General features: G+C 41.7%; 1 protein-coding gene across 2 annotated transcripts in view; it reads left to right on the top strand.

Annotated features, from left to right (window-relative positions):
• The window catches only part of LOC126356368 (structural maintenance of chromosomes protein 1A), a 179295-nt gene that overhangs the window by 87423 nt on the left and 69908 nt on the right, over positions 1–21964 (top strand). For both annotated transcript variants that reach the window (XM_050007357.1, XM_050007356.1), the window contains exons 11-12: positions 5021–5186; positions 11484–11606. In XM_050007357.1, coding sequence (XP_049863314.1) covers positions 5021–5186; positions 11484–11606 — 289 coding nt within the window. The remainder of the gene's footprint in view (positions 1–5020; positions 5187–11483; positions 11607–21964) is intronic.

Raw genomic sequence — 21964 nt, 5'->3', positions numbered from 1 at the left:
ATGCTAGCAGATGTTCGTGTTTCAAATTATGGAATATTCCATTCGTCTTCCCTGGTGAAGGAATTTCGGAAAACTGCATTCAATAACTCCGCTTTAGCGGCACAGTCGTCGGTAACAGTACCATCGGCACTGCGCAGCGAAGGTATTGATTGCGTCTTGCCGCTTGTGTACTTTACATACGACCAGAATTTCTTCGGATTTTCTACCAAATTTCGAGACAATGTTTCGTTGTGGAACCTATTAAAGGCATCTTGCATCGAAGTACGTGCCAAATTTCGCGCGTCTGTAAATTTTAGCCCATCTTCGGGATTTCGCGTTCTTCTGAACTTCGCATGCTTTTTCCATTGCCTCTGCAACAGCGTTCGGATCTTTTTTGTGTACCACGGGGGATCCGTTCCATCTCTTACCAATTTATGAGGTATGAATATCTCAATTGCTGTTGCTACTATATCTTTGAATTTGAACCACGTCTCGTCTACATTCGCATAGTCAGTTCGGAAGGAATGGAAATTGTCTCTTAGGAAGGCTTCTAGTGACACTTTATCCGCTTTTTTAAATAAAATTATTTTGCGTTTGTTTCTGGTGGATGTGGAAGGAACGGTATTGAGCCTAGCTACAATGACCTTGTGATCACTAATCCCTGTATCAGTCATGATGCTCTCTATCAGCTCTGGATTGTTTGTGGCTAAGAGGTCAAGTGTGTTTTCGCAACCATTTACAATTCGCGTGGGTTCGTGGACTAACTGCTCGAAATAATTTTCGGAGAAAGCATTTAGGACAATCTCGGGAGACGTTTTCTGCCTACCACCGGTTTTGAACAAGTATTTTTGCCAACATACCGAGGGTAGGTTGAAGTCCCCACCAACTATAACCGTATGAGTGGGGTATTTATTTGTTACGAGACTCAAACTTTCTCTGAACTGTTCCGCAACTGTATAATCGGAGTCTGGGGGTCGGTAGAAGGAGCCAATTATTAAGTTAATTCAGCTGTTAAGTATAAACTCCACCCACACCAATTCGCACGGAGTATCTACTTCGACTTCACTACAAGATAAACCACTACTGACAGACACAAACACTCCACCACCAATTCTGCCTAATCTATCTTTCCTGAACACCGTCTGAGACTTCGTAAAAATTTCTGCAGAACTTATTTCAGGCTTTAGCCAGCTTTCTGTACCTATAACAATATCAGCTTCTGTGCTTTCTATTAGCGCTTGAAGCTTAGGGACTTTTCCAGCGCAACTACAACAATTTACGACTATAATTCCGACTGTTCCTTGATCCAAGCACGTCCTGTAATTGCCAAGCACCCTTTGACATTGCAGCCCATCACGCACTTTCCCGAGGCCTTCTAACCTAAAAAACCACCCAGTCCACGCCACACAGCCTCCGCTACCCGTGTAGCCGCCAGCTGAGTGTAGTGAACTCCTGACCTATTCAGCGGAACCCGAAACCCCACCACCCTATGGCGCAAGTCAAGGAATCTGCAGCCAATACGGTCGCAAAACCGTCTGAGCCTCTGATTCAGACCCTCCACCCGGCTCTGCACTAAAGGTCCGCAGTCGGTTCTGTCAACGATGCTGCAGATGGTGAGCTCTGCCTTCATCTCGTAAGCAAGACCGACAGCCTTCACCAAATCAGATAGCCGCTGGAATCCAGAGAGAATTTCCTCAGATCCAAAGCGACACACGTGATTAGTGCCGACATGTGCCACCACCTGCAGCTGGCTGCAACCTGTGCTCTTCATGGCATCCGGAAGGACCCTTTCCACATCAGGAATGACTCCTCCCGGAATGCACACGGAGTGCACACTGGATTTCTTCCCCTCCTTAGCCGCCGTATCCCTAAGGGGCCCCATTACGCGCCTAACATTGGAGCTCCCAACTACCAGTAAGCCCACCCTCTGCGATTGCCCAGACCTTGAAGGCTGAGAATGATCCTCTGAAACAGGGCAGGCAGCTGCATCTGGCTCAGCCAGAGACAGTGCCTGAAACCGGTTTGTCAGACGCACCGGGGAGGTTTTCTGATCAGACTCCGGGGACGCCTTTTGCTGCCTGCCACGCCTTGGAACGACCTCCCAATCAACCACAGGCGAGGGCTCAGCCCCACTGCGGGCAGCAACTGGGGCAACCACAGCGGCAGACCGATTTGGGGACAGACGGGACGAGGTTGACATCCCCGTGATACCCAAGTCCGGCTCCCCACAGTGGTGCCCATTGGCAACAGCCTCAAGCTGCACGACCGAAGTCAGCGCCTATTGCAGCTGTGAGCGAAGGGATGCCAAGTCAGCCCTCATCCGAACACAGCAATCGCAGTCCCTGTCCATTCTAATCGACGTTGAACAACAGTTACTGAAACACGAGTCTGTGCCTAGATAACGCAAGCGAAACACGCAAACAATGTATCAACTAACCTGTACAACTGCCTAACGACTGCGCTACAATCTGCTGAATTTACGATGACAGTAACTAAAACTCGAAATTGCACCTCCTATATGAAACTCACACCCAATTTAAATAAGAATCTACGAAGTAAACACTAAAGCGCGATGCTACAACTGTCAAATACTATAATATGCCCGAAATATATGAATTAAACAATGCAAGTACCCAAAAACACGCAAAGAAATTAATTAAACTATCTAACAAATAAGTAAGCTAGGGTTATGCGACTTGCTGCTGAGAGAAGAACACAAGTTGGGTTCAGATGATCGATGTTTTTGGAATCCATGCTGGTTGGCATGAAGGAGGTCATTCTGTTCAAAATACCTCGTTACATTTTAACTCGGATTATATTTGTACCAAGGGCGCCATATGATAGTTTGTAGCAGGGGGGAGGGGATCCCTATACCTTGAGTATGGAGTATTTTTAATATTTTGGAAGACGGATGGTGACTTGTAGCAATGTAAAAGATCAGTTCTGATCCTGTTAAATCATGCATAAAACTGACTCTGAAATCATTTTCTTGATACAGAAACACCTGATTGCACTATATTTTTTCCTTTTCCTGAGAAGTAGGGGTGGGGGGCAGCCTCTTTTGCCCCCAGATATGGGTACACTTGGTTTCAACAACCGTTATATGGGGTGGTAGTATTGTGGATGACTTATACTACCCTTCTTGTAGACAGGTGTGACTTGTGCCTTCTTCCAGAAATTGGCCACAATTTTGTATTTGAGGGATCCACAGTATGTTTTAGTTAATAGATGGGCTAACTCGGCCACAAATTCAATGTAGCTTCCATAGCGCCCAGGAGTTTCATTTAACTTTACCAATTTTAGTTGCTCAATGCCCCTGACATCACTCATCTTTTCAGTGGTATGAAGATTAAATTAGGGCAGTTCTCTTGGTTTTACCTTCTTGTAAAGGAAAATTTGAAAATTTTTCAGTGTCAATTCTGGTTTACCTTCTTGTAAAGGAAAATTTGAAAATTTTTCAGTTTCAGTTCTTGTTTGTCCATAATTGACTGGATAATAACTTTGGTGCCACAAACAGCCTTTACGTATGACCAGAATTTATTTTGATTTTGTGGAAGATCATTCGACAATATTCTGCTGTGGAAAAAGTCATTGAAGCCTTCACATAGTCCTCTCTTGACAACCAAACGTGTTTCATTCAGCATCTCTATTTGCATAGTGCAATGCTTAGTTTTGTACCTATAATGCAGCAGTCTATCTCTTTAGAAGTTCGTTTACAGTGACTGTATGTTGTGATGGGTCCCTCCCTTCATGAACTGTTTGAGGTACATATCTACCCAGTCCAGGATCAACTATTCTTTTACATCTGAGCCACAGTTCCTCTGCATGCTCCTGTCTTGTGCTAAAGTGTCAGGTTCCTGATTGAGAAATGGCACTGTTGATTTTTGTCTACTTCATTAAAAATTTGAATTTTTCTACTTGTTTTAGTTGCCCTTTGTACTTCAGTAATCATTTTGCTACACTTGCATCATGTGCACTGATACCAGATCCATGTGTACATTCTCAAAGAGGTTGTGTCTATTCGTTGCCATTAGATCTAATATATTCCAAAATGAGCAACCTTCCAACCTATCTGTCTGCAGCTCATGGTGTAGTGGCTAGCATTGCTGCCTGCAGGTTACGGGGTCCCACGTTCGAATCCAGGCTGGGTTGCAGATTTTCCCTGCCCGTTGACTGGGTGTTTGTGTTTTCCTCAGCATCTTCATCATTATCATCATCATCATCATCATCATCATTCATGACAGTGGCTAGATTGGACTGTGTAAAAATTTGGATTGTGCAAGAATTGGGACTTTAAGTGCTAGTGACGGCAGTTGAGTACCCCACAAACTAAACATCATCATTATTCCAAACTATCTGCTCTAAGTTTCCAGAGAACACATTTAATAATGTTTCACAGAATATCTTGTGACATCCTCCACTAACAAAGCTGTAATTATACCAATTGATCGTTGGATGATTGGAAAAATGAAAATTAAAGGCCCATAAACAAGCTGATACTATAGGATATTAAGAGGAGGATAGGGTACATGTTATATGAAGAAGCGACCAGTAGGGGGTTGTACACCTGAATATGGGTTTGGCTAATAAACATTTTAAGTGCAGCTCATGGTGTTCAGAAGATGTCCTTTAACAAATAGTATAATGTGAGCTGCACCTTGCCTGGGGTGGGGGGACAACATTCCTTCAGATGTTATTACTTGCACTGGTCTCTCTCTCTCTCTCTCTCTCTCTCTCTCTCTCTCTCTCTCTCTCTCTCTCTAGGAAAGGCCATGTCTGCACACAACACAGGGTCAGCAACGTGTATAACAGCCTCTGATGTATAGTACTCACCTGACTGATGTAGGAGGATCTTACAGTTCTCAACCGTATGGTGCAGGTCCATGAAGTCACAGCCTAGCAAGAAATGTAGTTTTTATTTTGTGTTCTGAAGATAAGTTTGTTGAAAATAATGAGACACTATTTAATATTGTGTGATGATTTTCATATTTTAAATTCAGCTGTAATTTCAAGTCATTTTTGCATCATCTTTCTGTTTCAGAAATATAAAGGAACCAAAGAATGTACGTCTGTTGTTTGATGTTCTTCACTACCAGCCACCTGATATCAAGAGAGCAGTGCTGTTTGCTACGAATAATGCTTTAGTCTGTGAAACACCAGAAGATGCCATGAAGGTTGCATATGAAATGGACAAGAACAGATATGATGTATGTACTTTCTGTTTTTGCTTAATCTTCATGAAGTCTTGGATTACTGACGACACTGTTCATGTTCTACCATGTTTGTATCACTTGTAAGCTGTAGTTTCATGACAGATATATGGAAACAACTCACAGCCTTTAATTTCTGCCATCATTTGACAATCATAGTGGACAAGAACTCTGTTGTGGACAGATAAGTTATTGACCATGTCTGATAGGCAGCTTCTCCTCCTAGGGTTTCGTCTGAATATGCAGAACAGGCTTATCATTTATAGGTATGTTCACATATCCTTCTGAAAGGACCTAAATGTTGCAAATGGACCACTATTCTTACCATAGTTGAACAACACAACAAACATGATGTCAGGTCTACCGTGGAGCTCGAGGAAAACGGATTCCTACTGTTCCTAAACATTCTGATGAAGAAGAATCCTGATGGCATTCTAGGCATGGAAAAGACACAGACAGACCTGCACATAAAGGCCAATGGCTGCTATTATCTAGTGAATGCAAATCTGTGCTCACCGCCCTGTTACACACCAGTGCATGCCGTATGCAACAAGAAAAGTTTACTTACCAAGTTAACGGCATGTGTTCCCAAAATGTTTGGCAAGAACAGCTATCCAGAGACACAAATAAGACTTGGTCTCCAACCAACTGAGAAGAAATCCAGAAAAAGAAATTAAGTGCCTGAAGTTCCATTCATACCAGAACTGCCCTCAGCCAAGTTTGCCAGGATAATGGAAAATCATAACATAAAAACCATTTTCTATTCAACAGTTAGTCAAGAATATGCTTTGATTAGTCAAAGACCGTGCTTACAGGCATCTGGTGGCTACAGCATCATTTGCAAGTGTGACATGCAGCACACCAGCCAGAAACAGCTGTGCATCTTGCAGCAATGTTCGCAACATGTTAGGAGCATTTGCTTCAGCCAAACTGAAAAGTCTGCAGTGGTAGTGTGCAACATCAATCAAGGCAGTGGAGACAAGAGTATGTGATAGTCTTCTCAACTAGACAGCAGTTTCCAACTGAGCTCCACACGGTATGTGCATTAGCAAAAACGCCCCAGGAACTGTCTGACGTAAAGCCAGTGGAGGCACCATGTGGAATAGAAAGTTGAAGCCATGACTTGATGTCTGGACTCGTGCTCCCCACTGGTAGGACCCACCAGCATCAGTTGCAACATCTGTTCCAAAGACACACGAGTGGCCCACCCATCGGGCCCCGAGTACCAGGTGTACCAGTATGAAATGAGCGTTTAGATACAAATGTGTCGATAGTGAACATTTGTTGTGAAGGAGCCTTAATTTTTATTTTTGATTGATTTATTTCCTTATTTATTTATTTGTTGGTATGACATCTGTCAAAGATATTTAGTATACATCAAGTCATGGAACAAACAACATCATATGTTTTCATCGTGTTAACAATGTCAAATTTTGTACTAGAAAGTGATGATTTGCGGAAAGCATTAATTTTTTGTTTTCATTTTTAAAAAAGTGCTGCAGAGTCGCATCGAATGCTTGTCGAGGCATATGGCGATCATGCTCTATCAGAAGCAACATGCAAAAGATGGTTTCAACAGTTCAGAAATAATGATTTTGATGTAAGAAATGACAAACGTGGAAGACCAAGTTAACGGCATGTGTTCCCAAAATGTTTGGCAAGAACAGCTATCCAGAGACACAAATAAGACTTGGTCTCCAACCAACTGAGAAGAAATCCAGAAAAAGAAATTAAGTGCCTGAAGTTCCATTCATACCAGAACTGCCCTCAGCCAAGTTTGCCAGGATAATGGAAAATCATAACATAAAAACCATTTTCTATTCAACAGTTAGTCAAGAATATGCTTTGATTAGTCAAAGACCGAGCTTACAGGCATCTGGTGGCTACAGCATCATTTGCAAGTGTGACATGCAGCACACCAGCCAGAAACAGCTGTGCATCTTGCAGCAATGTTCGCAACATGTTAGGAGCATTTGCTTCAGCCAAACTGAAAAGTCTGCAGTGGTAGTGTGCAACATCAATCAAGGCAGTGGAGACAAGAGTATGTGATAGTCTTCTCAACTAGACAGCAGTTTCCAACTGAGCTCCACACGGTATGTGCATTAGCAAAAACGCCCCAGGAACTGTCTGACGTAAAGCCAGTGGAGGCACCATGTGGAATAGAAAGTTGAAGCCATGACTTGATGTCTGGACTCGTGCTCCCCACTGGTAGGACCCACCAGCATCAGTTGCAACATCTGTTCCAAAGACACACGAGTGGCCCACCCATCGGGCCCCGAGTACCAGGTGTACCAGTATGAAATGAGCGTTTAGATACAAATGTGTCGATAGTGAACATTTGTTGTGAAGGAGCCTTAATTTTTATTTTTGATTGATTTATTTCCTTATTTATTTATTTGTTGGTATGACATCTGTCAAAGATATTTAGTATACATCAAGTCATGGAACAAACAACATCATATGTTTTCATCGTGTTAACAATGTCAAATTTTGTACTAGAAAGTGATGATTTGCGGAAAGCATTAATTTTTTGTTTTCATTTTTAAAAAAGTGCTGCAGAGTCGCATCGAATGCTTGTCGAGGCATATGGCGATCATGCTCTATCAGAAGCAACATGCAAAAGATGGTTTCAACAGTTCAGAAATAATGATTTTGATGTAAGAAATGACAAACGTGGAAGACCACCGAAAAAGTTCGAAGAAGCCAAATTTCAAGCAATATTGGATGAAGATGATACTTTGAGTCAGAAGCAAATGGCAGCAATGCTAAATGTTGCACAACAAACAATTTCTGACTGAAAGCTATGGGAAAGATCCAAAAGTGTGGAAAATCGGTGCTACATGAATTGAATGAAAGACAGGTGGATAACCAAAAAGTCATTTGTCAAATTTTGCTTCAAAGACGTGAAAGAAAATCAATTTTACATCGAATTGTTACTGGCAATGAAAAATGGATTTATTTTAAGAATCCTAAATGGGAAAAATCATGGGTTAATCCGGGACAACCATAACATTGACTGCAAAACCAGATCGATTCGGCAAGAAGACAATGCTCTGTGTTTGGTGGGATCAGAAAGGTGTGGTGTATCATGAGCTTCTAAAACCTGGTGGAACTGTGAATACTAATCGCTACAGACAACAAATAATGAATTTGAACTATGCATTGATTGAAAAAAGACCAGAATGGGCCAGAAGACATAGCAAAGTAATTTTTTTACATGACAATGCACCTGCACACAAAGCAAAACTGATTCAGGGTACAATCAAAACACTTGGCTGGGAGCTGCTACCGCACCCGCCGTATTCACCAGACTTGCCCCCTTCCGACTACCATTTGTTTTCATCAATGGGACACGCATTGGCTGAGGAACAATTCAATTCTTACGAAGAAGTCGAAAATTGGGTGTCTGCTGGGTTTGCTTCAAAAGACGAACATTTCAATTGGCGTGGTGTCCACAAATTGCCAGAAAGGTGGCCAAAATGTATAGAAAGCAATGGTCAGTACTTTGAATAAAATGTTTTTATTTTTCAGTTCAAAATTAGTGTTTCATTTTCACAAAAAAATGCTCATTTCATACCGAACGCCTGGTAAAGGAGTCTGTGGTCCAGTGACTATAAAGGTGCGAACTGGATTTGAACCCAACACATCGTGTGATGATGATGATGATGATGATGATGATGATGATTTCAGGGAAACTCGAAATGTAGCAACAATGAGATACCACTACTCAGCTCATAACCCAATGAGATTTCATCTTTAAAATTTGCAGAGAGAGCCTAGATTCCCACATAATACTTGTATCATGATCAAACCAATAGATCTTACAATTTGTCCATTCATTTTTATGTTTGTCTTATGTCAAGTGAGCAATGGCTGTTTTTCATAATCTCATGAAAAATCATTTAGTTTGTGTGTTTCCAACCTAAATTCATCCAAAGTTAGTGAAGATGCATAAGAGTATGTTCCTTCATTCATGATTTAAGAATGTGCTGTAGAATTCAAAGGTGAATGTGCATCTCTTGCAAGATAATACACTAAAGGTTGTGTAAAAGCTGCAACTGCAGATTTAAATATTGAGACTGTATACAGTATGGTACTGAAAAAATGAAACTAGCTGTAAACTAGCTGATGCTGTAGGATATTAGATGGAGGGTAGGATACATGTTACATGAAGAAATTTGTGAAATATTTATGCAAGATGAGTGCCACATTTGTTGATTGCTGATTAAAAACTTCAAGTGTTAATTTCTTACTAATGTTTAGACAGTTTAAGAACAATCCATCTTATTTTATATGCCAAATAGTAGCTGCTTTGAAACTGTCAAAGTTGTGAAAGTTGGTGACATTGCACCGAAAAGAAAGTCAGTTTCAACTTCCAGAATAGATTTGGCTAGTGTTTCTTGGAACATAACAGCGATATTGAGAACTTATTTTTCTGAAGCAAGTGGATAAAAAAATTGTGAGAAGTAGCCTGTAGTGCAAAATGATAAAACCTTCTTTCACTAAGACCGAATGAATCTTAATATACAATGGGTAAACCACTGTACGATGTGTGGCTGTGAGTACAAGATATACCAGAATCCCACCATGATGCTATTTATTTATTGAAATCAAATCTGGTTAGTTGCCAACAATCTAACACTGTTATGAAAATCACTTTATAGTTCGGAGTCCTTATTTATTATTTCATATTGCAGCGTGATGACAGATACCGATAACTTAAAAGGTTTAATTTAATCACGAGGAGGATGAGTGTGCCATAGGAAAACTTTTGTCTACAGAGATGTGAATATTCAAATATGACTCAACTTTCAGCTGGGAGGGAAGAACTAGAGCAGTAGTTTCCCATGTGTTCTTTCTCTGCTTTTATTGCACAGGGGGTCTCACTTTGTGTAATTGATATGAGACATATTCAAAAAGTAAGGACTATTTGGTCATTAAAAAAATTGTTATAATGGTTTTATTGGTGGTTTTAGTTTCCTATAAATCTAGTTCACTGTCCCAGATAATCCCATTCACTTCAAAGTGCTTTTTGTAACTACTTGGTAAATTATTCAAACTCTATAAGAATTGATCTAGTTGACAATAACAGTCTTGAATTCATCACTATTTTCACTCATTACTGTAGGACCATAAACAATTTGAGCAGTTGTAGATCCTTTTAACATAAAAATGAAATTGCACATGTACTTTGTGATTGGTGGGAGCAATTCCTATTGAAGCCGTTGTTGTTAGCTTTCACATGTACTCAAGTGGCTACTAAAGCAAATCGACTTACATGTTTGGCTTGCTTCATAAACAGTCAGTAGATGACACTACATTCTTAGCTGCCAGCATTTAAATATGAGCAAACAGCCTCAGCTTTTCAAGTACACCTCATACATTTGAGAAGTACCCTGTTTGAAGGTGAAATTAGGGGAAGTGTCAGCAGTTACTTTTTTCACTACCCTTTCCCGTCTTGAGATTTTTTTTATTTTTATTTAATGATAATACGCATTTCTAACATCCATTAGGCACTTGATTCTTTGGTCAAGTCCAAAGAGATTCACTTTGGTTGGGTAACTTGCTACATTAACATCTGTCTCAACTACATTTATGAAGAATTCATTGAAACACTCTGATGTTTCAGGCTGATTATGAAATATTATCATCATAGTTGATCTTAAAAATGACTTTTTAAAGTACTGAGTTAAAAAAAGGCCATACAGTGTACTTTTGTTTCTGTATCTCTTCTTCTTTTCTTGTCACTATAAGTAAATAGAATTTAAGAATGAGAAAAAATAATTTTCTGTTTATGGATAGTCAGTGACAGAACTGTCGTGATGTAATCTCTTACTAAGCTGTTTTACACCTTATAGTTTCCTCAGATGATTCCTTTCCGGAATAGAAAATAATTGTTGTCACGTATATCGTTTAAATTGCTAATAAGCATTTTAGAGATGCTGATTCGCAGATAGGCACAACAAAAAGACTGTCACAAAATAAGCATCCAGCCAAGAAGGCTGTGTGTGTGTGTGTGTGTGTGTGTGTGTGTGTGTGTGTGTGTGTGTGTGTGTGTGTGTGTGTGTGTGTGTGCACGCCTTGTTGGTAAAAAGTTTATTTTGTGACAGTGTTTTCGTGGTGCCTGTCTGCGACTCAGCATCACTGCTATATAGTGGGTAGCAACTATCCTTTTCTTAATATCATCACATTCCATTGTGGATTTTCCATTGTTTGATAAGCATATTACATGTTTAAGTTGCATAAAAGTTTATTTTACTATTAGTTCTCTAGTTACAATGTGCTCCTTTACAGGCTGTAGCATTAGATGGAACCTTTTACCAGAAGTCTGGAATTATCTCTGGAGGTAGTTTGGATCTTGCACGAAAAGCAAAACGCTGGGATGAAAAGCACATGTCTCAGCTAAAAGCTCTTAAGGTAAGGTATTCGATTCCAAGTTTTGATAAATTGTCAATATTATCCTGGATTTTCCATTGTTTGATGTTGTTGAGCTGTGTATTATTTCATACTGCAATGTATTGTCAGTGACAGGCAATTTACTTGGGTAATGATATGACATGGAACAGCTGCATAAATTTAATCTTTATAAAGATAAATGTGTCGGGGGGAAAACTGCCCTCTGTACATAAGGAAATATTTAACATTACTCTCAACATTATTTTCATTTTTTATTTTAAAAGTCTTATTTCGTATTCTTCATTTGTCCATCCACAGTACAGTTCCTCTTTTAGAAATTAAAGGCAACAACCAAACCTCATCATCCATAAGAATCTTGCATGGGACTTTCATCGCACTTACTTTGATTGACAAATTTTGATGTGAATCAGCTTCTCATTCATTTGACCTCATGTTGGCCTGTGTGACACTTGTAGCTTTTCAAAGTGTGTTGTTTAGGTTTTTATTTATTTATTTTGTGTTGGAAGCCATACATATCACAAAGCCAAAAAAAACCGTTGTGGCTAATTTAACAGAGCATCAATTTTCAAACTCACAAACATTTACTAATTTTTAAAAACCACCTAAATATTGTATAATAGCTTTTTTCTTTTTTTCCCATTTTTTTATGGTTTTGTCAATGCCCAGCATTACGTCTATCAAGGTGCACTGCACCATATTGTGTGGAGAGGAAGAAATTTAAATACTCTGAAATACACAATATTACCTAGTGATCTACAATATGCCTTATCTTCTGTCTAAAATTACTTTTTGACATTCTCTCTAGCATCTATTGAATGTATTGTTTTTCCAAAATCATCCTTGTTGTCTTCTTGTGGGTGTACTTCAGCTTTCAGCCCTCCCTCTCCCCCCCTCTCCCTCTCCCCCATCACTCTCTCCTCCCTCCCTCTTCCCTCCCTCCCCTCCTCCCTCCCTCCCTCCTCCCTCCCTCCCTCCTCCCTCCCTCACACTCTCCCTCCCCTCCTCCCTCCCTCCCTCCTCCCTCCCTCCCTCCCTCCTCCCTCCCTCACCTCCTCCCGCCCTCCCCTCCTCCCTCCCTACCTCACACTCTCCCTCCCCCCTCCCTCCCTCCCTCCCTCCCTCCCTCACACTCTCCCTCCCTCCCTCCCTCACACTCTCCCTCCCCTCCTCCCTCCCTCCCTCCCTCCCTCCCTCCCTCACACTCTCCCTTGTGTGGAGAGGAAGAAATTTAAATACTCTGAAATACACAATATTACCTAGTGATCTACAATATGCCTTATCTTCTGTCTAAAATTACTTTTTGACATTCTCTCTAGCATCTATTGAATGTATTGTTTTTCCAAAATCATCCTTGTTGTCTTCTTGTGGGTGTACTTCAGCTTTCAGCCCTCCCTCTCCCCCCCCTCTCCCTCTCCCCCATCACTCTCTCCTCCCTCCCTCTTCCCTCCCTCCCCTCCTCCCTCCCTCCCCTCCTCCCTCCTCCCTCCTCCCTCCCTCCCTCCTCCCTCCCCCTCCCTCCCTCCTCCCTCCCTCACCTCCTCCTGCCCTCCCCTCCTCCCTCCCTACCTCACACTCTCCCTCCCCTCCTCCCTCCCTCCCTCACACTCTCCCTCCCCTCCTCCCTCCCTCCCCTCCTCCCTCCCTCCCTCCCTCACTCTCCCTTCCCTCCCTCCCTCACACTCTCCCTCCCCTCCTCCCTCCCTCCCTCCCTCCCTCCCTCCCTCACACTCTCCCTCCCTCCCTCACACTCTCCCTCCCCTCCTCCCTCCCTCCCTCCCTCCCTCCCTCCCTCACACTCTCCCTCCCCTCCTCCCTCTCCCTCTTCTCCTCGTCCCTCTCCCTCTTCTCCTCGTCCCTCTCCCTCTTCTCCTCGTCCCTCTCCCTCTTCTCCTCGTCCCTCTCCCTCTTCTCCTCGTCCCTCTCCCTCTTCTCCTCGTCCCTCTCCCTCTTCTCCTCGTCCCTCTCCCTCTTCTCCTCGTCCCTCACCCTCTTCTCCTCGTCCCTCCCACTCCCTCCTTCCCTCACTCACTCTGCCCTCCTCCTCCCTCCTTCCCTCACTCACTCTGCCCTCCTCCTCCCTCCTTCCCTCACTCACTCTGCCCTCCTCCTCCCTCCTTCCCTCCCTCCCTCCTTCCCTCCCTCCCTCCCTCCTTCCCTCCCTCCCTCCCTCCTTCCCTCCCTCCCTCCCTCCCTCCCTCCCTTCTTCCCTCACTCTCCCCTCCTCCCTCACTCTTCCCTCCTCTCTCTCTCCCTCCCTTCTTCATTCACTCTTCCCTCCTCTCTCTCTCCCTCCCTTCTTCATTCACTCTTCCCTCCTCTCTCTCTCCCTCCCTTCTTCATTCACTCTTCCCTCCTCCCTCCCTCCCCACCCACCCACACTCTCCCTTCCTCCCTCCCTCCCTCCCACACTCCCTCCCACCCACACTCTACCCTCCTCCCTCCCTCCCTCAGACACTCTATCCTCCTCCCTCAGACACTCTACCCTCCTCCCTCAGACACTCTACCCTCCCCCCTCCCACACTCTCCCTTCCTCCCTCCCACACTCTTCCCTCCCACACTCTCCCCTCTTCCCTCCCACACTCTCCCCTCTTCCCTCCCACACTCTCCCCTCTTCCCTCCCACACTCTCCCCTCTTCCCTCCCACACTCTCCCCTCCTCCCTCCCACACTCTCCCCTCTTCTCCCTCCCTCCCTCCTCCCTGTCCTCCATCTGCCTCTCCCTCCTCCATCTCTCCTCCCTCCCTTCTACCATATCGCCTCCCCTCCCCAATTCCTCCCTCCCTCCCCTAGAGAAGCACCAGTATTTTCCCACTGGTGAGCTGAATGCATCTTTGATTTTAGATAAATCTCAACATTATTTTTCTTTTCTCCACACAATTTGGTAACTACAAAATCTACAGAATATTAATTTTCATATTTTGTAGGCATTCTCAGCCCTGCAACCCATACTTGGTAGTGCTGCAGACAGAACTGTCAAGGCACTTCATAGAACTGGAAGTAAATAAAAAACTCTATTTGTTTATATACCTGAAGAATTTCAACACAATCAAAATTCATTGACAGATTTCAGAGGTCATGTAGTGCAAAGTGCAGACACTGTAAATTGACAGTCAGCCCTAAACATAAACAAAGTAGCATTTTGGGTGGTGGAGGTGAGGAGAGCTTTGGAGGGGGGACCAACACCGGCCTCCCCTTCACAGCTCAGAAGCCTACATCCTTGTTCTGTGTTTCTACAAAAGAGGAACTGACATAGTGTCACAGGGATCGCCAGTCCGTGGTGTTGTGAGGGTCATAATTGAAATCCATGATAGACCTGGATTAGTCTTTTCACTCATTTCAAAATAAGAAAAGAAAAAAAACATGCAACATGAAGCATTTGGTAATGGGTGACCTGCAGTTGCGTGGTGAAATTGTCAGTTATAAACAAGGTACTTCAGGGCCAACCTCTAGCTCTATTTGATGTGACCACAGTTCAAAACACCCACCACCTAAAACTGCCATACTTGGTGTCCACATTATATTAATTTTTGAACCTTAACAACCAGACAAATATAGACAGTTCTTTGTTAGAAGATGCTTGTTCCCACAGCTGGGTGCTGTGTTGCTTTATGTGGCATGTTATCCTATGTAGACAGTTCAATGGCCCACAGTTGGTGTGGAACCAGGGCATTGAGTGTACTAATCAGTGTTGTGATTGTGCCTTTTTATTTGCAGACATGCCCATACGCATGTTATTTTCAAATTGGACTTTGCTATATGATTGACAATGCCAGTAATAGAAAACTGGTTCAATTTTCTGTATTTGTACACAGAAAATAAAGCTAGTTCAAAGTATTTCTGATCAGATAATTGATTTGTATACAGTTCGCTATGAAATAGTGTCTATTAGGTAAGTTTTTTTTTTAATTTTTACATCCCTAACTATTACTAGCGCTGTCAAGAAAGACACACAGTCAATACCCACCACAGTAGTGCAAATTTGTACAACTACTAGCTCTGCAGATGAGGAAGATGTTGAAAGAATGATTGCTGAGTTTAAACAGAAATTATCCAAATAGTTAGAGGAAATGAAAATTTATTTGTGATGGTGTACTAGATTTCAGTAATAGGAAAAGGAAAAGATGGAAGAATAGTAGGAGAATGTGGACTGGGGGGAAGGGGAATAAAGGGTGGCTGCCTTATAGAATTTTACACTGAGCAAAATTTTAATCATTGTTAATACCCAGTCAAAAAATCATGAATAAGATACCTGGAGAACCCAAAAGGTTTCATACAGATTTCACAATGGTATTTTCATAATGGCATGACAAACACTTCAAAACCAGAGTTTAAACTCCAAAACATTTGCAGGGGCAGATGTGGACTCTGATTCTGATGGTGAGACATGGATGAGTTAAGTGAATCAAAAACTATAGAGTTTCAAAGGGAGCATTAGGTAATTACTGTGTGAAACAGGGGTAAGGAATAGTTTAGAGATATGATATAGTAAAGGCAGTTGAGGACCAGGAAAAAAAGGGCCCAATAGAAATCCTTATAGAACATATGAGATACTGAATCTAATTGAAGGAAGGCGAAATATAAAAACGAACATTAAAATGAAATGCAGATGTCTAAAAACTGAGATTGACAGGAGTGCAAACTGGTAGAGTGTGAATAACTAGATGAGAAATACAAATCTGTAAAAGCTTGCTTGAGTATGAGAATTCTGTCAGAGATGTCAGTGTACTTGCAAGACCAACTGAATGGATGAATAGTGTCTCGAAAAGAGGTTATAAGATGAACGTTGGCAAGTGAATTAAATCAGGTGATGCTAATAGAAATAGATTAGGAAATGAGACACTAAAAGTAGTCATCGAGTTTTCTTATTTGGGCAGCAAAATAACTGGTGATTCTCAAGATAGAGAGGATATAAAATACACACTGGCAACAACAAGAAAAGCCTTCCTGGAAAAGAATGACAGTATTATGAAAATTATGAATTGCTACTCACCGATTGCACAGTCAGTTTAACAGCTCGTGCATCAAAATTGCTGACAAGAATAATATACAGAAGAATAAAAAAAGGAATTGAGGATCTGGTAGATGATGATTAGTTTGACCTTAGCAAAGGTAAAGGCACCGAAGAGGCAATCCTAATGTTGTGTTTGATAATGTAAGCAACACTGAAGAAAAATGAAAGTACTGAGAAGTAGCAGAAATTAGATTAGCCATAAACTTAACACAGAAATTGGATGGAACAACCACAGCAAAACCAAGACCCATCAGATATTGTGTACTGACAGATAAGTACTGTTGTACAATGCAAAGGGTGAGTGTAAAAGTATCACATGCAATCGGTGGAAGCTATCATTAATGATGTGCAAAGTGCTACCATTAGTCCTGCCACCTCAATGACTGTTAGTAGGGAGTTAAAAAGAAAGGGGTACAGTGGCCAAACGGCTCCTCTTAAACCATATATTTCTGTAGTCAATCCTAAGTGACAGGAGGTGGTGCGAAGAGCAAAACTTCTTGTCAGTGATGACTAGAAACAAGTAATGAATTATGCTATATCCTGTACCACTCAGACAGAAGGGTTGGGGTTGGCGAATGTCTGAAGAACGTTGTCTGCCGTCATGTGTAGTGCCAACAGTGAATACAGAAATGGTGGTGTTACAGTATAGGGTTGTCTTCCTGTTGCTCATGAGAAAGTGTTACAATTAGAATGATACGAACACATTTTGCAGTACTGTGTAGTGCGAACAATACAGGAACAATTAAGAGCAGTGATTGTCTGCTTCAGGTTGACAGTACACCCTCTCATAAAACAGCATCTGGGAGGCAATGAGGACTGGGCAGTAACATCCTGAAATTGACTGGGCTGTGTAATGTCCCAACTTGAGATGGTGTATAATGGTGAGACAGATTTCAAAAAGCCAGATTTTAGACTGTAAGGTATCTCCTGGGACTCTGGCCATAATTTTTATGTCTATATCTACATGTCTAATGTGCAACTCACACTTTAGTGTGTGGCAGACATTTCATTGAACCACTTTCAGACTATTTCTCGACCATCCAATCCTGAAATAGCGTGCGGTGAAAATGACTCTTTTCAAGTAAGCTTTAATTTCTCCTACTTCATTATGATGATCATTTAAGGTCGGTGTCATCAAAATATTTTCACATTCAGAGGAGAATGTTGGTGACTGAGATTTTGTGAAAATATCTCACCACAATGAGAAAGTCTTCACTTGAATGATTGGAAACCCAGCTTAGGCATCACATCTGTTACACTCTCCCCCATCTCACGATAATACATCCTCTGGTATGAATCCCATACCGTGGAGCACTATTCCAGAAGACGACAGAAAAGAGTAGTGTATGTAGTCTCTTTCAGAGATCTGTTGTGTCTTCTCAATCTTCTCCCAATAAAATGCAGTATTCTGTTTTCCTTCCCCATAACATTTACTATGTGATATTTCTTATAGAAGGTGTTAATTATTGTAATACTCAGGTATTTAGTTGAAAATACAGTTAGATAGATAAAAAAAATGTACTCATCAAGTAGACAGCAGGAGAAAACATATAAAAAAAGTTGAGGCAATACGCAAGCTTTCGGAGTCAGGGGCTCCTCATTGTGGCGGAATGAAATATGCAAGCTTTCAGAGCCAGTTGCTCCTCCTCCTAGTAGATGGGGAAGGAAGAGGGATGAGGGAAAAGGACTGACAAGGTTTAGGAAGCAGGGAGAGTTACAGAAAACTCGCCCAGAACCCTGAGTGGGAGGGGACTTAATGGACGGGATGAGAAGGAAAGACTGATTGTTGGGGATTTTACTGGATGAGATTTGAAAACCTGGAACTTAAAGGCAGAAGAGAAGTTAATAAGTAAGACATGAGATTACTGCCAAAACACCTAACACAAGTTAATAGGAGCGGAAAGCTAAGTTCATTGAGCGCGAAAGAGATGGGAGAGGGTAGAGAAAAAGAGACAGGTTAGAAAATAAAAGATATAGAAAGTGAAGAATGGACTAGTTGCTTGTGAAAAAATGCTGAAACTGGAGAGATTTCTGTAAATTAAGACCAGGTGGATGGCAAGAACCAAGAACATGTTGTAATGTCATTTCCCACCTGTGGAGTCCTGAGCAACTGGTGTTTGGGCGAAGCATCCAGATGGTAAGTGTGGTGAAACAGGCACCGAGGTCGTGACTGTCAGATTGTAGAGCATGCTCTGCAACAGGATATTGTGCTTTGCAAATACATATTCTCTGCCTATTCCCATTCCATCCTAACTAGTGACCTGGTGGTATTCATACCAATGTAGAAGGCCAAACAATGTTTGATACTATATGTTTCGCCAGTTACAGGGCTGACATAAGTCATGGTAGGAGCATGCGTAGGACAAGTGTTACAGCAGGGCAGTCACAGAGGTAGGAGCCATAGGGTAGAGAAATGGGTGCAGATGGTGCATAGGTTTTGTTAGTATGTTTAATGTGGACAGAAGTGTGTAGCTGACCTTCATTGGGGATGAGGTCAACGTCAAGGAAAGTGGCATTGGATTCCGAATAAGACCATGTGAAATTAATTTGTGAGAATTTTAGCAGATCAGCCTCACCGTTAGTCCACACAACAAAGATGTCATCAGTGTATTTAAACCAAATCAGGTGCTGAAAATATCAATCCCTCCAAACGAACCATGAAAAGTTGGCATGGGAAGGAGGCATCCCGTCTCATGCGGCCATGCCCCTAATCTGTTAACACGTTTCTTCCTTACAGGTAAAGTATTTGTTGGTAAGTATAAAGTTGATTATGGTGAGCAGGAAGGACATCATAGGTTCAGAATCACATGCACACTGGTTATGGTAGTGTTCAACAGCAGACAGACCATGAAAAGGAGTACGTGGGTATAGAGGGAGGCAGCATCAACATTGACAAGCAAGGTGTTCAGTGGGAGTGGGGTGGGCACAGATTTCAGGTGATCTGGGAAATGGGTGGTGTCTTTAGCATAGGTATGGTGTATACAGGCAACACACAATATCTTGTTGCAGAGCATGCTGTACAGCATGACAGTCATGACCTCAGTGCCTATTTCACAAGACATGACATCTGGTTTTGTTCCCCTATACTAAGTTTCTCAGAAATCTGGAGATGAGAACTGGCATTACGACATGCCCTTTGTTCTCACCACCCACCTGGTCTTAATTTATGTTAATTTTTTCAGTCTCAACATTTCTTCTAAGTAACTGTTCCTTCTTTCACTGCCTTTTAGTTTTCTATAGCCAGATCAGATTGACAAAGTGATTGACAGTGGAAGCACAGTTGAGTGTGGAAGGGTAGTGCGTGCATGTGCATTATGCTGCAGCAGCAACAGCTGCGGTTCCTTACTGAACTGCTTCTCATGCTACCTTTTAATGTGCAGTGTTGAGTTCGATTAACAGGGTCATTATATCCCTATGTCTTAATAAACGTACTCCCATGTATAAAATGATGCCATCTTTCTATTATTTATATATCTCAACAAAAGCAACAAGAAGAGCACTGTTTTTACAGTAACCTGAATGAATCGTGTGTGTTAAAATGGATCTGAATTGCTCATGAAAATACAATAACTAACAACTTTAAAATTATATAAACTGCTTGAGTACTTAATTGTCGCCGGCCGGAGTGGCCGTGCTGTTCTAGGTGCTACAGTCTGGAGCCGAGCGACGGCTACAGTCGCAGGTTCGAATCCTGCCTCGGGCATGGATGTGTGTGACGTCCTTGGGTTAGTTAGGTTTAATTAGTTCTAAGTTCTAGGCGACTGATGACCTCAGAAGTAAGTCGCATAGTGCTCAGAGCCATTTGAACCATTTTGAACTTAATTGTCACTGAAGTGTGTATGCAGAGTGGTACACTTTTGCAGAGGGGTTTTCCCTAATAAAGAGATGAGATTCATTGTGTAACTGCAGTGTACACCATTCAGCCAAAAATATGAAATATAAACACTAAAATAAAGGCAAAATAAGGCAAAAGGTAAATGCCACTTAGTTCAGAATCACTTTCTTCCTCAGTGCTGTCATTACCTCAGCTCTGGTCCATGATTTAGGCACTGGAATTGCCAAAGGATATAATCATGTTTTCTACATTACTCGGCACTCACTTCAATTTTCCACACTTCTTTAACAACCTTTTCTGTGTGGCGTACATTATTTCTTGACTTCTCTGGTGTTATTTGTGTCACTGCTTCCTCTATCAGTCTTTTGTTTTTTTGTTGTCATGTAATTTTTAATTTGTGGCTCAAAACATTTCGATGGCATTAAAGTGGCAGTGGTATGATGGAAGCCTAAGGACCCTGTTGCCATGATCTTTAACAGCCTCATCCACAACATACTGTTGGAATTGTGGCTTATTTTTCCTTACTGTTTCTGTGAGCTCCACCTTGCACAAATTGTCCTAAGTTTTCAGGTTGTGGCATTTCAAACTTTCAGCAATATCAGCTCTTTTTTTTCCATTGTTGGAGCTTTATCTTTATTTGCTGAATGGTACGTGGTATTATCCATTACAATGACAGGCAGCTGATTTAAGTTTTCCAGCAGTTACCTCTTGAACAACTTCAGAAAACTATCATGGTGCATCTCCTCATGTAGTCCTTTGTTTTCCTCGGTGTGTAAATGAGGAGACAGGTATGAAACAAGATGCAGTTCCAGCATGCAAGACAATACTTCTTGTGCCCTGTCCCACCGGAACAGCAGAACTTCCACATTTGCTATCATCAGTCCAGTGTCTTCTGACAGAATCATTATGGTTTGAGTGGGGCAGTGCACAAATGGTTTAATTCATACTTAACTGGAAGAATGCAGAAAGTTGAAATAAGTGGTTCGTGTAATGTTAAAACAACAGCTGATTCCTCAAACTGGGGTACTATCAAGCACGGAGTCCCACAGGGTTCGGTCTTAGGTCCTTTACTGTTCTTGATATACATTAATGACTTACCATTCCACATTGATGAAGATGCAAAGTTAGTTCTTTTTGCTGATGATACAAGTATAGTAATAACATCCAAAAACCAAGAACTAAGTGATGTAATTGTAAATGATGTTTTTCACAAAATTATTAAGTGGTTCTCAGCAAACGGACTCTCTTTAAATTTTGATAAAACACAGTATATACAGTTCCGTACAGTAAATGGCACAACTCCAGTAATAAATATAGAATTTGAACAGAAGTCTGTAGCTAAGGTAGAATTTTCAAAATTTTTAGGTGTGTCCATTGATGAGAGGTTAAACTGGAAGCAACACATTGATGGTCTGCTGAAACGTCTGAGTTCAGCTACGTATGCTATTAGGGTTATTGCAAATTTTGGTGATAAGAATCTCAGTAAATTAGCTTACTATGCCTACTTTCATTC

The sequence above is a fragment of the Schistocerca gregaria genome, chromosome 3 (assembly GCF_023897955.1).
Source record: "Schistocerca gregaria isolate iqSchGreg1 chromosome 3, iqSchGreg1.2, whole genome shotgun sequence".
NCBI classification, from domain to species: Eukaryota; Metazoa; Arthropoda; class Insecta; order Orthoptera; family Acrididae; genus Schistocerca; species Schistocerca gregaria.
The sequence above is the reverse complement of the archived record's forward strand: the minus strand, read 5'-3'. Positions and strand labels throughout refer to the sequence as shown.